This window comes from Salmo trutta, chromosome 10, assembly GCF_901001165.1.
Source record: "Salmo trutta chromosome 10, fSalTru1.1, whole genome shotgun sequence".
Lineage (NCBI taxonomy): Eukaryota > Metazoa > Chordata > Actinopteri > Salmoniformes > Salmonidae > Salmo > Salmo trutta.
The window spans coordinates 35,703,420-35,723,578 of record NC_042966.1 but is presented as its reverse complement, the minus strand read 5'-3'; the positions used below and the strand labels follow the sequence as shown (position 1 = coordinate 35,723,578).

Genomic DNA, 20,159 nt, shown 5'->3' with positions numbered 1-20,159 from the left:
CATTGGACTAGTAATCAAAAGGTTGCAAGATCAAATCCTTGAGCTGACAAGGTAAAAATCTGTTGTTCTGCCCCTGAACAAGACGGTTAACTCACTGTTCCTAGGCTGTCATTGAAAATAAGATTTTTTTCTTAACTGACTTGTCTAGTTAAATAAAGGTAAAACAAATATTTGTAGACCTCCACAAGTCTGGTTCATCCTTGGGAGCAATTTCCAAACACCTGAAGGTACCATGTTCATCTGTACAAACAATAGTACGCAAGTATAAACACCATGGCTGAAGGACAAAGCCCTGACCTCAATCCTATAGAAAATGTGTGGGCAGAACTGAAAAAGCATGTGTGAGCAAGGAGGCCTAAAAACCTGACTCAGTTACACCAGCTCTGTCAGGAGGAATGGGACAAAATTCACCCAATTTATTGTGGAAGGCTACCCGAAACATTAAACAATTTAAAGGCAACGCTACCAAATACTAATTGAGTGTATGTAAACTTTTGACCCACTGGGAATGTGATGAAAGAATTAAAAGCTTAAATAAATCATTCTCTACTATTATTCTGACATTTCACATTCTTAAAATAAAGTGGTGATCCTAACTGACCTAAGACAGGGAATTTTTACTAGGATTAAATGTCAAAAATTGTTGAAAACTGAGTATAAGTGTATTTGGCTATGGTGTATGTAAACTTCTGACTTCCACTGTAGGTGCAGGAGCTCTGCAATATTTTTGAGCTAATATTCTAACTACAAGAGGAATAGGAGCTCAAGCAGTAGCTAGAACATTTGAGGTACTGGTACTCGGCTGCAGTGAGCTCCTACCCAAGACAAGCACTGGTTGTAGCTATTGATAAATTAAATGGTCGCTCATAAATTTAACAAGTGTTTCTCCAGATTGCATACCCTCTACACACCAACAAAGACAACACCAGACGCTGGCCCAGGGTGGTTTCAGATGATGTGTCTCGCCATGCACACAAACTGAAGAATGAAGTGTTCGTCGTTGGAGGTCAAATCAAAGGCAGAACATTCCTGCCATTACCAGCAAACGCAGATGCTCTTGAAGATTCAGAATACACCTACCGGTATTAGACTGTCACCTCCTTTAAAGACTCAAATCGCATAATACATTGACCGTTGAAAATAAACAGTACATTGTCTCCTTTCCCCCAATGCAGGCTCTCTTGCGCCATTGACAGTAAGTTGATGCATGCCTTTGAGACGGTGATAATCGACTGGACTCACCAGGTGACAGAGGTTCTTAGTAAAGACTCTGCCCAGCCGATCCTGGATGGACTGAACCCACTGCCCAGAGTGGAGTTTGATTTCTGGAACAACAGACTCATGAACCTGGAGTGTATTTATGCACAGGTACCCTATTTTACAATATGAACGATGATATTGTTGTTTGGAACGTGTGTCTTTGTGCGTTCTCAGTGCTAGGAGCTGTCCATGGTTCTGATTGGGTTAATCCAACAATGGGTGGTGTTGAATCGACAGCGAAAGGGGACCTGCATTAGCAGGTCTGGATTCAATCAGATCAAGCATCAACCTAGCCTGCTGTCTCACACAATTATTCCGCTGATCTGTCATTCTCTACATACTTTAGTCTGAGACTGCCATCATTGAAGTTGTTTGTGGTGACGAGGGGCGTTGAACAAAACAAAGTCATAAGCGATTGTATTGTCTCTAACCGATCAGAGTATCAAAGCCAATTACACATTTTCAAACCACCGCTTTACCCGCGTGTGTTCTGGCTCTGGTCCAACCCATCGTTTTCTGTACCAATCAGACGGCCCCGAATGTGCTCGCATTCGGTGAAGGGTTGGGTAGGTACTCAGATCTAGACTCATTGCGGAGAAGAAACTAACGTCTGTGGGTGTGGCGTAGTGTTTCGCCGGAGAAAGGAGTATGGATAGCCAGTAATAACCAGTGTTAACCAGCGTTGGCTGCAGTAATGGTGCACAACTCCAGGATTCTTGGAGATGACTCCGACTCCTGTGGTTGGAGTAAAAGGAGTCGACTCTTGCTCAACTCCGACTCCTGTGGTCGTAGTTGAAGGAGTCGACTCTTGCTCGACTCCCAAAACATTCTGAAACGGATGCGCACACATGTACACATCACCTACCTAGAGGACTGACATGAGCATGATGCTGCCCACTTGCTCATCAACTTAGCCTATAAAATTCCTATATTGTTTGAATTTAGAAGGTGATGTCTAGGAACTAGAATAAGTCAGATATTTCTGCTGTGCGCAGGATCCCAGAGCAGACGTTGCACTCTACGCTGATAAGCCTATTCTATGCCATGTTATAGCCCTATTCGGACGGGTATTACTAGAGATGTTGGCTATGTAATTATTATCCAAGCATGTGCATTATTCCAGAGGACGATTCACACAGGATATTTTTTTCCAAATTGCTCCGTAATTCTTATTTTTTCCCAATTTAATTGACTCTTATAACGGAAGCCTGGAGGTTTTTATTCTACGTGTGAAGATATTTCAACATCATGTCTAGACGTCAATAGTCTACACTGATAACTCGTGCTTGGCTGCCAAATGTATAGGTGTCCCCATAATATTTACAGTGGCAAGAAAAAGTATGTGAACCCTTTGGAATTACCTGGATTTCTGCATAAATTAGTCATAAAATGTGATCTGATCTTCATCTAAGTCACAACAATAGACAAACACAGTCTGCTTAAACTAATAACACACAAATTATTGTATTTTTCTTGTCTATATTGAATACATAATTTAAACATTCACAGTGTAGGTTGGAAAAAGTATGTGAACACCTAGGCTAATGACTTTTCCAAAAGCTAATTGGAGTCAGGAGTCAGCTAACCTGGAGTCCAATCAATGAGATGAGTTAGAGCTGCCCTGCCCTATAAAAAACACTCACAGAATTTGAGTTTGCTATTCACAAGAAGCATTGCCTGATGTGAACCATGCCTCGAGCAGAAGAGATCTCAGAAGACCCAGGATTAAGAATGGTTGACTTGCATAAAGCTAGAAAGGGTTACAAAAGTATATTTTAAAGCCTTGATGTTCATCAATCCACGGTAAGACAAATTTGTCTATAAATGGAGAAAGTTCAGCACTGTTCATCCTGCAAAGATGACTGTAAGAGCACAGCGCAGAATGCTCAATGAGGTTAAGAAGAATCCTAGACTGTCAGCTAAAGACTTACAGAAATCTCTGGAACATGCTAACATCTCTGTTGATGAGTCTACGATACGTAAAACACTAAACAAGAATGGCGTTCATGGGAGGACACCACGGAAGAAGCCACTGCTATCCAAAAAAAACATTGCTTCACGTCTGAAGTTCGCAAAAGAGTACCTGGATGTTCCACAGCGCCTCTGGCAAAATATTCTGTGGACAGATAAACTAAAGTTGAGTTGTTTGGAAGGAACACACAACACTATGTGTGGAGAAAAAAAGGCACAACACACCAACATCAAAACCTCATCCCAACTGTAAAGTATGGTAGAGGGAGCATCATGGTTTGGGGCTGCTTTGCTGCCTCAGGGCCTGGACAGCTTGCTATCATCGATGGGAAAATGAATTCAAGTTTATCAAGACATTTTGCAGGAGAATGTAAGGCTATCTGTCCGCCAATTGAAGCTCAACAGAAGTTGGGTGATGCAACAGGATAATGACACAAAACACAGAAGTAAATCAACAACAGAATGGCTTCAACAGAAGAAAATACACCTTCTGGAGTGGCCCAGTCAGATTCCTGACCTCAACCCGATTTTAAAATGCTGTGGCATGACCTCGAGAGCGGTTCACACCAGAGATCCTAAGAATATTGCTGAACTGAAACAGCTTTGTAAAGAGGAATGGTCAAAATTCCTCCTGACCGTTGTACAGGTCTGATCCGCAACTACAAAAAACGTTTGGTTGAGGTTATTCCTGCCAAAGGAGGGTCAATCGATTATTAAATCCAAGGGTTCACATACTTTTCCCACCCTGCACTGTGAATGGTTACACGGTGTGTTCAATAAAGACATGAAAACGTATAATTGCTTGTGTGTTAGTTTAAGCACACTGTGTTTGTCTATTGTTGTGACTTAGATGAAGACCAGATACAATTTTATGACCAATTTATGCAGAAATCCAGGTAATTCCAAAGGGTTCACATACTTTTTCTTGCCACTGTAAATTGATGGTGTGCTCATAATCATTATTTTAGCGATCCATGGTTGACGTCCTTCCTAATAACAATGCCCACATCTTGCTGATTTGAGCTTCTGAAAACCTTCAGGAAAGTAGCTCTCCAGGAACAGGGTTGGAGAACCCTGATCTAGGACATCAACAGCCAGCCAGGGTTTCATTAAATAAGCTTTAGGAATAATACTTTTTATTGCACATTTAGGCATAAACTGATGCATTTGGCGACTTTCAACTTCAATTCGCTGGCACTATGAATAATAGCTTAGCCATACTCATTCCTAGCCTAGTATATACTTTTAGTCAATTTACGAGGCATTGCAAGACAAGACGTTGCGAGATATACAGATTACCAAGATATAGCCTATGCGCACGGTTCTGACTGTCTGCCTATCTGCACCGATCCGCTCTCTCCATCGCTGGCTCCCCTGCGCTTTCTTTTTGCTATGAAAAACGCTAGTGTGTGTTTGGTCTTCGGTCTGTTGCGTGTAGAATAGCTCAGCCTACTCATTGATAGCCCCTACTTTAGTGAACTTGTTTGAGACATTGCGATAGTTCGACATTGCGATAGGCTACAGCATTGCGATAGCCAATACATCTTATTACCGATGTACAGTTCTGACTGTCTGCCTGGTGGCTGTCATGCCTACCTATGGCTGTACCCTTACCCTCTCTCTCCCTCCCTTTGCTGGTAAAGATACAATAGTTTGTTCTCGGATGTAGACAATGGCAAATAGTTTCCTCTGTTGCAGAAATACTGAATTTTATGAGGCGGAATCGAAGCTTGACACCCTCAAATGGAAGTCGACACCGGGAGTCGGCGGGCAAGGACTCGAAGAATGTAATATTTTGGAGTCGACTCCCCATCACTACATAGCAGATGTTTCGGTGGTGTCATTCACTTTCAATGGAAGGACAGCGATAGTGGGCGACTGAACAGGGCGGGACTCTCGAAATTAGAAACAATTAAATTGGCTAGTTCAGCTGTCAAGAAATGAGCGGGTTGTAAACTTGATCTTACTGCTACGATTGGATAGAGCAAGGCTGTATCTCTGCTCCCTTTCACATCTCCCCATCGCTCATATACTTGCTTCTCATATCACTTGCAGCTGTTTACTGCTAATATGAGAACTAGCTATATGGCGTAAAGCCACAAATGTGAATAATATTTAACAAGGAGAGCGACAGTAGGAAAAAAAGATAAAACAATGACGCACGTTCTGTCTGAATGACTGAAATCTGCCCATAGTTTGAGAAGTGAGAACACACACGCACACTGATCTAAAGTGTTCTTGGTCCATAAACATGTAGGAAGATTCTTAGGTAGCTAACCCTATTGACAACCTTTATTTAGGCATTTTAAAACACTTTATTCTTTCCCTATTATGACAATCATCTAATCCGAATATCAATTGTCTATTTACAGTTACGATTGCGGCTGGTTGATTTTGGTCACTGTGTCAATTCATCCAGTTCTCAATACTGCACCTTTCTGTTGGAGAATGAGCTAGCTTGCTGCTGCACCTTTCTGTTGGAGAATGAGCTAGCTTGCTGCTGCACCTTTCTGTTGGAGAATGAGCTAGCTTGCTGCTGCAGATCTTTCCAGCTAGACATTCCTCTGCATTGTGCAGGTGGTGAGTGGCAGCTGGCATAGCAACAATTTTGCTATGTAGAGGGACTATCGGCTAAGCCGGTAGAGAAAGGCCAATAGAGTAGAAAAGGCTAATATCGGCCCAGCTGATTATCAGTCGTTCTCTTGTCCTTAGACCTTAAGGAGTAATGGTAACGTTAGCCAGCAGCATACCACCCTGCATCCACTGCTGACTTGCTTCTGAAGCTAAGCAGGGTTGGTCCCTGGATGGGAGACCAGATGCTGCTAGAAGTGGTGTTGGAGGGCCAGTAGGAGGCAATTTTTCTTCTTGTCTAAAACAATATGCTATTTCCCTATGTAGTGTGCTGTATTTTGGATGGGTTGTTGAACAGGTGTCCTGTGTAATGCACTGATTTACAACGGTTATGTTTAATAACCATACACCATCGTCAACAGAACAATAAAATAAATGGGTCAAACAAAACCCGGTAACTACCAGCATACCGTGCACAAGCACTACAACAAACAATTACTGACAAGGACATGGGGGGAACAGAGGGTTAAATACACAAAATGTAATTGATGGAGTTGGAACCAGGTGTGATGATAGACAAGACAAAACCAATGGAAAATGAAAAGTGGATCGGCGATGGCTAGAAGGTTGGTGACGTCGAACGCCGCCCGAACAAGGAGAGGGACCAACTTGGGCGGAAGTCGTGACATCCTGTCTGTGGTCATTAAAGATCCCATGGCACTTATTGTAAGAGTAGGGGTGTTAAACCTGGTGTCCTGGCTAAATTCACAATCTGGCTGTCATACCATCAGCGTCATCTAACCATCCCAAGCTTACAATTGGCTCATTCATCTCCCCCGTAACTATTCCCCAGGTTGTTGCTGTAAATGAGAATGTATTCTCAGACAATTTACCTGGTAAAATAAGGGTAAAATAAAAAAAATACATTAGGTTTCTTAAGAGTACATTCTGGGCTAAGTATGAGCTGACATATTGATGAGTTGCTGCTCCTGTGTGTCACAAATGACTCCCTTCCTTATTATACCTACTGCGTTACAACTTCTAAACGGTGCTTGTAGAAATCACAGGCTCTATCGATGTTAGCTATAATGACTCTCGAATGTCAAACCATTGATGTTAGGCTAATGCATGTTTCCATGTTAATTTGGATGGAGGATTTATGGCAATCAGTCTAATTTGAGTGTTTGAATTCGTAAAGCAGCTGCATGAACTTCTAACGCGGCTGCGTGGGGTTTATCGGATTATAGTCTGTGTGGTTTAGTTGCATCCAATGGCAGTGTCCATGATAAGGTAACGCAACAGGCCGCTTGTGGATTTGACAGCTCTAATGCACTTCCGACACTGCCAAAACAACGCTACGTGGATGTCAATCTGATTGAATCTAGCCCAAACTCGAGCTGCGCTGCAGGTATCAGGAGTGTGAATACCGATAGGTCAATTGGTCGTGGTCCTTTCTTTTTTTCTGAAGTTGATGGATCCAAAAGTGTGCAAGATGGCAGAAATTGTTGAAAAAGCATCAAGTACCTACTGGCCAGCACTGAAGAGTATCTACAGGGATGTCAATGAAGGTTAAACAACGTTTTCACTAACTCAGATTTCTCTCTTTGAACACAAATGGTCGTGGACCTGCATGCATTTCATGTTATGCCACCCTCCTCTGTAGGTCGGACAGAAGCACGGGATATTGTGCTTTATCTGAAGCCACTGCAGAAGATACTTGATGAGATTGAACAGTTGGAGTACTCACAGGTGAAAACAGCTTCATGTGTCCATCCTTTTAATTCTGATAATTATCTTTCAACCTTCACTTTACATCTTTTCCCTCTGTCCTATTTGCAGCTGCCAACCTACGTGGGAGCTGTGATGCACACAGTGTGTCTAACCTGGGCTAACTCTGAGCACTACAGCCACCCTGCCAGGATCATTGTCATCCTCCAAGAAATTTGCAACCTCTTCATTGATATGGTAATTGTCAGTTATGTTTTTTCAAAGTGCATGTCTTTTCAATGTCTTTTTAATAACTCCAATCAGAATATACTTACCCCCTAGCCCCCCCCCCCCCCCCCTAGACACTTCTCAGACCTAGCCACTACTACAAAAACACATTTCACCTAGTAAAGAAACGGCTACATACGTTCATATTTTGGAGACTGTCCTCCTGTGTGCTGCAGACAAGGAACTTCCTGGGTCCAGAGGAGGTGATGAAGGGCCTTATGGGGGAGATCGACGAGATTCTGGGAAACATCAGGATGAGCATTGTCACCTTGGTGACCCTCAGAGAGACTTACAACCAGTGCAAAGTCGACATTGACAAATACTTCAAAGTAAGTATACATTCTTACACTCTCACCTATTTTACAACACTCAAGGCAACATTTCATCAAACCTTCAAGTGTTACAACTCTATGACTAAAGTCAACTATCTCGGTACATTTGTGTCTTCTAGAATGGAAACTCAAAGACCTGGGATTTCCCTTCACACCTGGTGTTTACCAGGCTGGATGCCTTCCTGCAGCGTCTACAGACCATAGAGGTACGCACACACACACACACACACACACACACACACACACACACACACACACACACACACACACACACACACACACACACACACACACACACACACACACACACACACACACACACACACACTGGGCTAACCTGCGTCTGGTAGGAGGTGTATGCGGTGTCAGTGGAGCTGCTAAAGCTGGAGAAGGTGGACATCCAGGGGGTCCGAGGCAGCGCCCTGGGAAACATGGTCTTCAGCATCTACGAGGAGTTCCTTGAACTCATCAAAATATTTGCAGAGTGCAAATACGACGCCATCGACACAGGCAACAAGGTAACCAACCTTGGCTCTGGACAAAAGTAGTGCACTACTAGGGAATAAGGTGTAATGTCAGACGCAGAGCCAGCTGTGTTGTTCAGAGTAGTGCACTACTAGGGAATAAGGTGTAATGTCAGACGCAGAGCCAGCTGTGTTGTTCAGAGTAGTGCACTACTAGGGAATAAGGTGTAATGTCAGACGCAGAGCCAGCTGTGTTGTTCAGAGTAGTGCACTACTAGGGAATAAGGTGTAATGTCAGACGCAGAGCCAGCTGTGTTGTTCAGAGTAGTGCACTACTAGGGAATAAGGTGTAATGTCAGATGCAGAGCCAGCTGTGTTGTTCAGAGTAGTGCACTACTAGGGAATAAGGTGTAATGTCAGACGCAGAGCCAGCTGTGTTGTTCAGAGTAGTGCACTACTAGGGAATAAGGTGTAATGTCAGACGCAGAGCCAGCTGTGTTGTTCAGAGTAGTGCACTACTAGGGAATAAGGTGTAATGTCAGACGCAGAGCCAGCTGTGTTGTTCAGAGTAGTGCACTACTAGGGAATAAGGTGTAATGTCAGACGCAGAGCCAGCTGTGTTGTTCAGAGTAGTGCACTACTAGGGAATAAGGTGTAATGTCAGACGCAGAGCCAGCTGTGTTGTTCAGAGTAGTGCACTACTAGGGAATAAGGTGTAATGTCAGACGCAGAGCCAGCTGTGTTGTTCAGAGTTGCTCCTCTTTCCCTCTCCCTCAGAGCTTTGATGAGAACTTCAGGAAGTTCCAGGACAAGATCTTGGACTTTGAGAGACGGTTAGGCACCATCCTGTGCCAGGCTTTTGATGACTGTGCCTCCACAGAGTCTGCTGTCAAGGTCAGTCTTAATGTAAGGTCTTCTGAAACCTAAAGTATGTACAGTAGTGAAAGTCACTCTTCAAAACCCCCTTCCATTTCCTCCTGCATGTAGATGTTGGACATGTTTGGCTTCATCCTGGAGCGCCCTCACATCCAGAACCAGATCTGGTCTAAGTACAAGGAGCTGGTGGAAATGTTCAGCTCAGAGCTGGACCACACCAAGCTGGTGTACGACGCCCAGATGGCAGCCGTGGAGACATGTAAAGGCTTCCCGCCCATTGCCAAAAACATGCCCCACGTTGCCGGGCAACTCAATTGGGCCCGGGAGGTACAAGACCGCATCCAGATCCCCATGAATAACTTCAAGGCTATCCACCACCCGTACGTGCTATAGTATGGTCCACCACTCATACTCTAGTATACACTACTGTCAGTGTCCTGGTTAACCATGCATAAAGCATCTGAGACCCCTCACCTATTCACCTTTTTTTCTATGACTACGCATGTTGAAATGAAATGCATTAAAATAGCCCAGCAGACAGTTGCTGTCAGTGTGTATTGGAGGCTAACAGTCCTGTGTGTTGTGTTGTATCTAGGTGTATGGACACGGATGAGGCCAGGCTGGTGTTCCAGAAGTATGAAGAGATGATGGGGCTGCTGCACCAGTACTGTGTGAGCGTGTACACAGAGTGGACATCCCGGGTCGGCACTGACTGCCAGTTCAACCTGGAGCAGCCTCTGCTTCTACGCAACACCAAGAACAACGTCCTCAGTGTCAACTTCAACAAGCAGGTCTGGCTGGGACACACCCTCTAAACACACACACACACACACACACACACACACACACACACACACACACACACACACACACACACACACACACACACACACACACACACACACACACACACACACACACACACACACACACACACACACACACACACACACACTCTCTCTCTCCAAACACACACACACACACACACTCTCTCTCTCCAAACACACACACACTCTCTCTCTCCAAACACACAGTCTGTCTTGACACTTTCTATAGATTGAACAGACTATGCTAGAGTTAGCCATATCAATGTGTGTCTGGTCTGTGAGGTGTGAAAGGAGTAACATGTTTATCTCGCTGCAGCTGGTGGCCGTTCTGAGGGAGGTGAAGTATCTAACCATCCAGGGCCAGCAGGACGTGCCTCCCAGCGCTGCTGAAGTCTTTTCCCAGAGTGAGACCTTCAGGAAATACGTGGGCAACCTGGACCTCATCGTCTCCTGGTACAACCAGGTACAGGACAGGATACTGGAAGGGAGGGCATAGACAGATGGATGAATATATGTATGTTTGGTTAACATACAAGGAGTGGAGTTTTAATTCTAAAACTGCAACTGAAAGACACAAACTCAATGTAAAAACCTTCTGAGGTGGTATCTATCATCCACAGATCCTAGCCACAGTCCTGCCAGTGGAGTTTCCGCTGCTTGAGGAGGAGCTGAAGGGCATCGATGAGAAACTGGCCCTGGCTGAGAGCACTCTGAGCTGGCACGGGGAAGGTACTGGACTGAAGGCTGATGATCACAACATTACTAGTCATATTCATAACAGATGGCCATAATGATCACTTATGTGTGTGCCAGGTGTGTGGGAGTACATCCAGCAGATGAGAGACAACTTGCATGACTTTGAGAGCAGAATCAACCAGGCTAAGACCAACGTGGAGGCCATGCACCTAATCATGGAGGTTAGCACTGTCTATGTGATACACCCCTGCTTTCCTCTCTGGACTGTACAACTGGAGGGGAGATGTGATGCTTGTATTGTGATGTGACTGACAGGAGTGGTCTGTGAGCCCCATGTTTGAGAGAAAGGACAATAAGGACTCTCTGCTGGACCTGGATGGAAGACAAGCAGCCCTTAACAAGAAGTACGCTGCCATCAAAGAGTCTGGCGAGAAACTCCACCAACTGACACAGGTAAAGAAACAACTACTACATACAGTATGTAACAAACAGTGAATAAGTACACTATGGGAGAGTGTTCAGTACACTGAGTGTACAAAACATTAACAACACATTCTATTGAGTTACACCCCCACCTTTTGCCCTCAGAACAGCCTCAGTTCGTCACGGCATGGACTCTACAAGGTGTCGAAAGCGTTCCACAGGGATGCTGGCCCATGTTGACTCCAATGCTTCCCACAGTTGTGTCAAGTTGGCTGGATGTCCTTTGGGTGGTGGACCATTCTTGATACACACAGGAGAGTGTATCAGCAGAGTTGCAGTTCTTGACACAAACCAGTGCGCCTGGCACCTACTACCACATCCCGTTCAAAGGCACTTAAATATTTTGTCTTGCACATTCACCCTCTGAATGGCACATACGCACAATCCATGTCTCAATTTTCTCAAGGCTTAAAAATTGTTCTTTAAATTGTTTCCTTCCCTTCATCTACACTGATTGAAGTGGATTTAACAGATGACATCAATAAGGAATCATAGTTTTCACCTGGTCAGTCTATGTCATGGAAAGAGCAGGTGTTCTTAATGTTTTGTAAAGTCAATGTTTGGTAAGTGTGCCATGCTGAAGAGACTGTGTATCTGGTGTCTGTAGGAGAATAAGAAGCTGTTTGGAGCAGATGAGAACACTGACTCGTGGATGGCCTACGTCGACTACATTGATGACAAAGTCCTGGACGGGTTCTACAAAGTCGTCGATGTGTCTCTCAAGTTCCTTGCTAGTAACATGCTCGCCAAGGTATAATTCATCCCGGAGACAAACACTCACAGATATATGTCGTGTTAATTCCCTTTATGTGCTAATAACTGGTGTGTTTTGTTGACTTGCAGTCGAGTATAAACCCACTGTTTGAGGTGCGTTTTGAATTGGAGGATGGAGACACATCGTTCTACCCGTCTTTGGTCTATGGCATATCTGATGGCTTTTACGATCTGGTTGAGAGTCTCATCCAGGATGTGTACAAAGTTTCTGAACTAGTTCCTCGGATATCAATGACCAACAGAACATGCTACGATGTGAGTACAACCCTGTGTGTGTGTGTGAGATTGAATGTTACCTATGTGTGTATCCCATTTTGAACCATCATACCCTGTGTAAACTATGGTGTGTGTCTTTGTATGTTTCTCCCATGTGTCCCTCAAGGTGGAGTTGGATGAGATGTCAGAGCTGTCAGACATGCGTGAGAATGTATTGAACCAGGTGGTTGGGGCCATGAAAGAGGCCCAGGAGTATCGGGACGTGCTCTATAAATACGCCTACCTGTGGCAGGATGACAGGGACGACTTCATGGAGCAGTTCCTCCTCTACAGCAAAGTTCTTACCCCAGAGGAGATTGAGGCGCACGGAGAGGACAGCGTGCCCAAAAACCCCCCCACACTGAAAGATTTCAAGGAAGAGGTACAGAAAGAAGTCCCTGGCTGCATCCCAAATGACACCCTATTCCCGTAGGACTTCGGTCAAAAGTAATGCACACTTTAGGGAATAGTGTGCCATTTAGGATGCACCCCTAAAACACAGTAGGGACTCTTAGCAACTTATGTAGGACATAGGAGGTTGGTGGTCCCTTTATTGCGGAGAACGGGCTCGTAGTAATGGCTGGAGTGGAATGACTGGAATGATATCAATATATCAAACACATGGTTCCCATGTGTATGATGCCATTCTATTTACTCTGTTCTGGACATTATTATGAGACGTCCTCCCCTCAGCAGCCTCCACTGATGTAGGAGTGTTAGGTTCTCCAGGGTTGGTCCCAATGAGTGCTGTGTGTGTTCCCCTACAGATCGATACGTATGAGAAACTGTACAAGGAGGTGAGCAACTTGGAGAACTCCCAGGTGCTGCAGCACTGGCTCCAGATTGACATCCGTCCCTTCAAACATTCCCTGCTCAACACTATCAAACGTTGGAGCCTCATGTTCAAACAGTTCCTCATAGATCGAGTCACCAACAGGTACAGACCAACAGTGACAGGACAATAGTACTGCTGGGTGTTGCGTTAAAGACCTTCAGAATGGGACTCATTGGTAAGATGAGGACTTTCTTCTACTGTTAATTGTCTGCTGCTGCTGTGTGGATGTGTGTGAGCGCATCTTTGTCCGCGTGTGTGTGTGTGTGTGTGTGTGTGTGTGTGTGTGTGTGTGTGTGTGTGTGTGTGTGTGTGTGTGTGTGTGTGTGTGTGTGTGTGTGTGTGTGTGTGTGTGTGTGTGTGTGAGCGCGTCTTTGTTTGCGTGTGTTTGTGTGTGTGTGTGTGTGTGTGTGTGTGTTCTCCTAGCCTGAGGGACCTGGACGGCTTCATCAAGGAGGTGAAGGATGGGCTGACCAAGACAGTGGAGGAAGGGGATTACCAGGGCCTGGTGGGGGTCATGGGTCACCTGATGAGGATGAAAGACAGACAGGCAGCCACAGACACCATGTTCTCCCCTCTCAAGGAAACCATCCAGTTCCTCAAAGACTTTGGAGAGGAGCTGCCTGACGAGGTCCATGCTCAGCTACAGGTAGGCGACACACAGATCTGACTCCATGTAAAAGTGGCACCTTACTACAGATTTAGGATCACTAGAGATATTGTTTTATAGCAGCTCTCTAAGCAAGGGCAGAACCTCTTTACTGCATGGGATTCCCTTCATCAATAACAAAACAAGAAGCTGAGCTTTATTTAGCCTTTAAACATGAAATGATGTGTCTTGGTTTAGGATCTTCCAGAGCACTGGAATAACGTGAAAAAGACATCCCTCCAAGTCAAACAGAACTTGGCTCCATTGCAAGCACATGAAGTCAACATCGTCCGAAGGAAATGCCAGCAATTTGAGGTAATTTTTAACACATCGGTATATGTAGCTACATCTATGTAAATCACATAGCGACGACGGACGAAGAGAGAGATACTGTATGGGCATGGTGTGAAGCTGTGTGTCCTGTGTGTCCACAGATCAAACAGTATGAGTTTAGAGAGAAGTTCAGACAGCAGCCCTTCTTCCAATTCTCTTTTGAAAACCCACACGGGGCTCTCGATGATGTGAGTAGTTCAAAATCTTTTGTGGATCTAATTTAAGCTCTGTGTTGAGTATAAACCCTAAACCTTCCAATCCGGTGGGTAACCACAGATTCAGATGAATATCATGGGCTTGGAGGAAGAGATGGCGGGCCTGTCAGATTCGGCCGGTCTGTTTGAGGTGAATGTTCCCGACTACAAACAGCTCAAAACCTGCCGCAAGGAGATCGTCCTGCTCAAAGAACTCTGGGACATGATCCTGCTGGTAAGACTCCACAGCTCACAGGCATACTGGTGTTTTGAAAAAAAGCATAAACATAATGGGAGAAAAATCTGGATGCATGCAATAGTGTCACTCTGGTTAATCGATTTTTATTTTATTCATCTTGTTTGGAGCATTCTCTACTCTGATCTTATGCTGACCTGTGTCAATGGTTAGATAATCAATGAGACTGATTCAATAGATTGATGGACAGTGAGTAACTGTGTGCTGGTTGTGGCTGCAGGTGAGTGGCAACATGGATGACTGGAAGACCACCCTGTGGAAGGACATCAACGTGGAGGAGATGGATATGGACACCAAGAAGTACGCCAAGGACATCAAGGGGCTGGACAAGGAGATGAGAGCCTGGGACGCCTTTACCGGATTGGACAGCATGGTGAAGAACATGATGACGTCACTGCGCGCCGTGGGAGAACTGCAGAACCCGGCCATCAGGGACCGCCACTGGCTGCAGCTCATGATGGCCACCAAGGTACAAGTCAGCTTCAGTCAAAGGCACCAATGCTCCTGTCCCAAATGGCACCCTATTCCCTTTATAGGACTATATAGGAAGTAGGATGCCATTAGGGATGCATCCAATGACATTGGAAAATGCTTCTCTCCATTTCCTTATTACATTCAGGACTGACGATGTGTCATAAAGAGCTGATACGTTATCATATAGCTAAGAGCTAGGTTATAAAGCTTTTACTGAACCTGTAATCCATGTCCACCCCCAGGTGAAGTTTGATATGTCTGAGAAGACCACCTTTGAGGACCTGCTGAAGCTCAACCTGCACCAGTTTGAGGACGAGGTGCGCAGCATCGTGGACAAGGCCGTCAAGGAGTCTGGCATGGAGAAGGTGAGGACACATATAGAAACTATAGTGGTTAGGCTAGTGATTATAGTGAACAGGCCTTTTAGTCTCTCTCCCCCTACTAACCCCTGCCCTGTGGTCTCCTTCCTTCCCCTCAGACTCTGGCCGAGCTGGACAGCACGTGGAGCTCCATGGTGTTTGAACACGAGCCTCATGGCCGGACAGGCACCATGCTGCTCAAACCCAACGAGGAGCTGGTGGAGACTCTGGAGGACAACCAGGTACACGACACACAACACACAACCACATCAAACAGGATTAGATAGGCAGTCACCACACTCATTTCATGCAGTGCCAGTAGTGCACTGTAGAGTGTCATTTGAGATCTGTCCATTGAGTTCCATTCACTGGGAGCTCCATCATTTGGCTCCCTGTGCAGATGTACTTCCTGATGACTATGGAGATGCATGACATCAATGACTAACCCCTGTTCTTCTTCTTTGGTGACCTTAGGTACAGCTGCAGACTCTGATGACCTCCAAGTACATTGCTCACTTCCTGGAGGAGGTGTCTGGCTGGCAGCATAGGCTGTCCACTGCAGACTCCGTCATCTCCATCTGGTTCACTGTGCAGCGCACCTGGACCCATCTGGAGAGCATCTTCATTGGCTCTGAGGACATCCGCTGCCAACTGCCCGAAGACTCCAAACGATTTGATGGCATCGACATGGACTTCAAGGAAATCATGGCTGAGGCAATGAAGGTTACCAACGTGGTGGAGTCCACCAATAAGAAAGGGCTTCTGGAGAAACTGGAGGGTTTGGAGACAGGGTAAAACAATGGCTTAGAACAGATATAGCTACATTATATAAGATTTCAATGTTGCCCTGGTTTGACCATGCCAATCAATGACTATAATGGTTATCTCCATGTGTGTTGCCCCTCAGACTTGCTATGTGTGAGAAGGCTCTGGCTGAGTACCTGGAGACCAAGCGTCTGGCCTTCCCCAGGTTCTACTTCGTCTCCTCTGCTGACCTGCTGGACATCCTGTCCAATGGAAACGACCCTGTGGAGGTACGCTTCTAGGCAGCCAGTACATCTACAGAACAAAGCAACATACCACATATTATCCCATATTTCCAGTGTGTGACTGCCTGTATTCCCATCTGCAGGTCAGCAAGCATCTGTCCAAGCTGTTTGACAGCCTGTCCAACCTCAAGTTCCAGCTGGACGAGAGTGGCAAGCCCATCAAGGTGGCCCTGGGAATGTGGAGTGAAGAGATTGAGTATGTCACCTTTGACAAGGACTGTGACTGCTCAGGACAGGTATGGAAACAGTCATATACTACTGTATAACTAAGTGTCTAACTCTTACATTATGGCTCTGTATACTACAGTCAATGCTATGCAGTATTTTTAGATGTTCCTTCTGTGTTTGTGTGCAGGTGGAGATGTGGCTGAACCGTGTGCTGGAGAGGATGTGTGCCACTCTGAGAGTGGAGTTTGGAGAGGCTGTCCAGGCCTACGAGGAGAAACCCAGAGAACAGTGGCTGTTTGACTACCCAGCCCAGGTCTGTACTCTCACCTATCTCTTGGTTAAACATGATTTTAGAAATGTTATCAAATTTATTGAAAATAAGATACAGAAATATCTCATTTACATAAGTATTCATGCCCCTGAGTCAGTACTTTGTAGAAATACCTTTGGCAGTGATTACAGCTGTGAGTCTTTCTGGGTAAATCTCTAAGAGCTTTCCACACCTAGATTGTGCAACATTTGCCCATTATTATTTTCTAAATTCTTCAAGCTCTGTCAAATTGGTTGTTGATCATTGCTAGACAACCATTTTCAGGTCTTGCCATAGATTTTCAAGTAGATTTAAGTCAAAACTGTAACTCCGCCACTCAGGAACATTCAATGTCTTCTTGGTAAGCAACTCCAGTATAGATTTGCCCTTGTAATTTATGTTATTGTCCCGCTGAAAGGTGAATTCATCTCCCAGTGTCCAGTTGAAAGCAGACTGAACCAGGTTTCCTCTAGGATTTTGCCTGTGCTTTCCTCCTTTACATGTATTTTTTATCCTGAAAAATGACCCAGTCCTTAATGAGTAGAAGCATACCCATAACATGATGACGCCACCACTATACTTGAAAATATGAAGAGTGGCCTCTCTTAAATATGGCGTTTGCCTCTCTTGCGGCGTTGCTTCCTGTTTCGAGTCCCGGGGATTAGGGCCTGGTCCGGAGTAAGCAGAACGTCCAGAGCTGCCAACACGTTGAAGTAGAAATTGTCATCCAAATTAAGTTTTCTGATCGCTGTTCTGATGTCCAGAAGCTGTTTTCGGTCATAGGAAATGATGGAGAGGACATGTATAACAAAAGTTAAGATCAGTGTAAAAAAACACAAATTAGGAGCCCGTGAAATGGCTGCTATCCACTGCAGCGCCATTTTGATTTGTGTGCAGATAACGCAAATCATCACAAAAAATGTTGTTGCATGTACATATCTCAACCTGTGTTGTGTTGTGTTCCAGATTGCCCTGGCCACCACTCAAATCTGGTGGACCACAGAGGTGGGCATAGCATTCGCCAGGCTGGAGGAGGGCTATGAGAACGCCCTCAAGGACTACTTCAAGAAACAGGTGACCCAGCTGAACACTCTGATCACGCTGCTAATTGGAAAGCTGTCCAGAGGAGACCGTCAGAAGATCATGACCATCTGTACCATCGACGTCCACGCTCGAGACGTAGTCTCCAAACTCATCAGCACCAAGGTAAGCCTAACCCTCTCTCTGTCGGGAACCACTGAACTAACAAGCAAAACAAAACTGGTCTAGGATTAGAGTTATTTTTTTAAATTATTCATTTCGATATCTCAAATGTGGGATTCTCCAGAATCTCAGAAGCTCGAAGAACCAATCACACACGTATGTCAGAGACAGACAGGTCAAGTAGCGAACAAGGTGAGCCCCTCCCCTCATCGTAAGGATCCACTCGCCCACCCTCTGGTCTTCTCACCTCTCTTCCTCATGAAGAGTACTACTCTAAGTGCTCCTTAGCACGACTTGATCTGTTTGCATGTTAAACTGTTCACAGGTGTGACATGAGGTTACAACACAGAGCACATGTTTTCAGCTTTCGTCTTCTGTGTTGGCTGACTTTGCCGAAAGGAAAGTTTTCACTTCAGGCAAGAATTTGCATTTCTGCTTTTTCTTACCATTGTCTCCTTTGGTAGCTAGCGTCACATGGCTTGGCTCGCTTAGCTGCAAGGCTTAGCTAACCTGGCTAGCTCGCCACAAGGCTTGCTATGTTACCGACTAGTTTTCTACCTGGAAGGGTAAAATTAATAGCTTTCTCTCTCATTAAGCTCAACCCACTACCATGCCGCAGTGACTAGATCGACGTCCTAGCTTCACTGCTTATTGGTAGAGAGCCATGCTTTTGTTTGTCGCAAGACCAACAAAGCGTTAGCTTCCTTTGGCTAACATTGTGCTAACTAGCTAGGCTACTTACCCACGAGGTGAACGCTAGCTATGTTTCACTTTGTTCTCGGGTTAGGTGTTTTCTGGAGCCATGGAGCCTGCTAACTCGGCCCAAGGAGTACCGAGCAAGGCCCCTGCCCGAGCACCGGCACATCCGTGCCCATGTGGGTCAACCATATCAGGCAAAGACACGCACACATTGGATGTTGTCTGCCTGGGTCTCGAACACTCGCAAGCAACGTTCGATGACCCCCAGTCATGCGTCCACTCCCCTCTCGCACCGTCCCAGGCAAGCAACTCCTTCCAGCTATCCCAGCTTATGTGGCGGAAGCCAAATGTAATTGGGATAAACCCCAAACTAGATGAACTTCACAGGGTGGTGCAAGTGCATGATTATCGATGCTTGGCTGCCGTTTGACAAATACAAATAATCTCTCTCTTTTGTCCATAATAATCTCATCATGTAGGCTTTACGTGCGCTCTAGCCAACAGCGAGCAGACTGTATCTGCACGTGCCAATACCAGAGTGGGCACACTCACTATGTAACATTTATTGTGAGAAAACCATCAGTAGAGTTGTAAATTTGATGGAAACCCATTTAACTTGTATTTTTTATTCGGTACAAGAAAATGTAAAGGTATTTTTATGTGCACTACGTCATCACGCATAGCCTTTTATCTGCAACAATTCAATTTGATGGAAACACATCTCTGGTGGGAAAATGTGTGTATTGTTTTTATCAGGATTTTAGAATATGCTCAATAAAATCTGTCGCAAATTGGATGGAAACCTAGCTATAGACTGACCAGATGAATCCAGGTGAAAGCTATGATCCCTTATTGATGTAACTTGTTAAATTCACTTCAATCAATGTATATGAGGAGACAGGTTAAAGAATGATTTTTAAGCCTTGAGACATGGATTGTGTATGTGTGCCATTCAGAGGGTGAATGGGCAAGACAAAAATGTAACTGTACTAGACTAAACTGTACTGTATGGTACGGTACTGTATGGTACAGTACGGTACTGTATGGTACAGTACTGCACTCTACTCAGGGCTTGACATTAACTTTTTTAGCCACTTGTCATTTGGACAAGTATGACAGATTTTTTACT

At 45.0% G+C, this 20,159-nt stretch overlaps 1 protein-coding gene across 1 annotated transcript in view; it reads left to right on the top strand.

The window, feature by feature from the left end:
• Nucleotides 1-20,159, top strand: part of LOC115201650 (dynein heavy chain 17, axonemal) — a 98,284-nt gene that overhangs the window by 1,852 nt on the left and 76,273 nt on the right. The window contains exons 2-32 of the mRNA XM_029765459.1: nucleotides 892-1,082; nucleotides 1,176-1,368; nucleotides 7,271-7,370; nucleotides 7,466-7,551; nucleotides 7,642-7,767; nucleotides 7,974-8,126; nucleotides 8,249-8,335; nucleotides 8,480-8,647; nucleotides 9,371-9,487; nucleotides 9,581-9,849; nucleotides 10,065-10,260; nucleotides 10,613-10,759; nucleotides 10,917-11,025; nucleotides 11,110-11,213; nucleotides 11,308-11,445; nucleotides 12,083-12,226; nucleotides 12,319-12,504; nucleotides 12,632-12,886; nucleotides 13,272-13,441; nucleotides 13,763-13,985; nucleotides 14,184-14,300; nucleotides 14,420-14,506; nucleotides 14,595-14,747; nucleotides 14,989-15,237; nucleotides 15,485-15,607; nucleotides 15,721-15,843; nucleotides 16,076-16,392; nucleotides 16,509-16,635; nucleotides 16,734-16,886; nucleotides 17,006-17,131; nucleotides 18,095-18,334. Coding sequence (XP_029621319.1) covers nucleotides 892-1,082; nucleotides 1,176-1,368; nucleotides 7,271-7,370; nucleotides 7,466-7,551; nucleotides 7,642-7,767; nucleotides 7,974-8,126; nucleotides 8,249-8,335; nucleotides 8,480-8,647; nucleotides 9,371-9,487; nucleotides 9,581-9,849; nucleotides 10,065-10,260; nucleotides 10,613-10,759; nucleotides 10,917-11,025; nucleotides 11,110-11,213; nucleotides 11,308-11,445; nucleotides 12,083-12,226; nucleotides 12,319-12,504; nucleotides 12,632-12,886; nucleotides 13,272-13,441; nucleotides 13,763-13,985; nucleotides 14,184-14,300; nucleotides 14,420-14,506; nucleotides 14,595-14,747; nucleotides 14,989-15,237; nucleotides 15,485-15,607; nucleotides 15,721-15,843; nucleotides 16,076-16,392; nucleotides 16,509-16,635; nucleotides 16,734-16,886; nucleotides 17,006-17,131; nucleotides 18,095-18,334 — 4,977 coding nt within the window. The remainder of the gene's footprint in view (nucleotides 1-891; nucleotides 1,083-1,175; nucleotides 1,369-7,270; nucleotides 7,371-7,465; nucleotides 7,552-7,641; nucleotides 7,768-7,973; nucleotides 8,127-8,248; nucleotides 8,336-8,479; nucleotides 8,648-9,370; nucleotides 9,488-9,580; nucleotides 9,850-10,064; nucleotides 10,261-10,612; nucleotides 10,760-10,916; nucleotides 11,026-11,109; nucleotides 11,214-11,307; nucleotides 11,446-12,082; nucleotides 12,227-12,318; nucleotides 12,505-12,631; nucleotides 12,887-13,271; nucleotides 13,442-13,762; nucleotides 13,986-14,183; nucleotides 14,301-14,419; nucleotides 14,507-14,594; nucleotides 14,748-14,988; nucleotides 15,238-15,484; nucleotides 15,608-15,720; nucleotides 15,844-16,075; nucleotides 16,393-16,508; nucleotides 16,636-16,733; nucleotides 16,887-17,005; nucleotides 17,132-18,094; nucleotides 18,335-20,159) is intronic.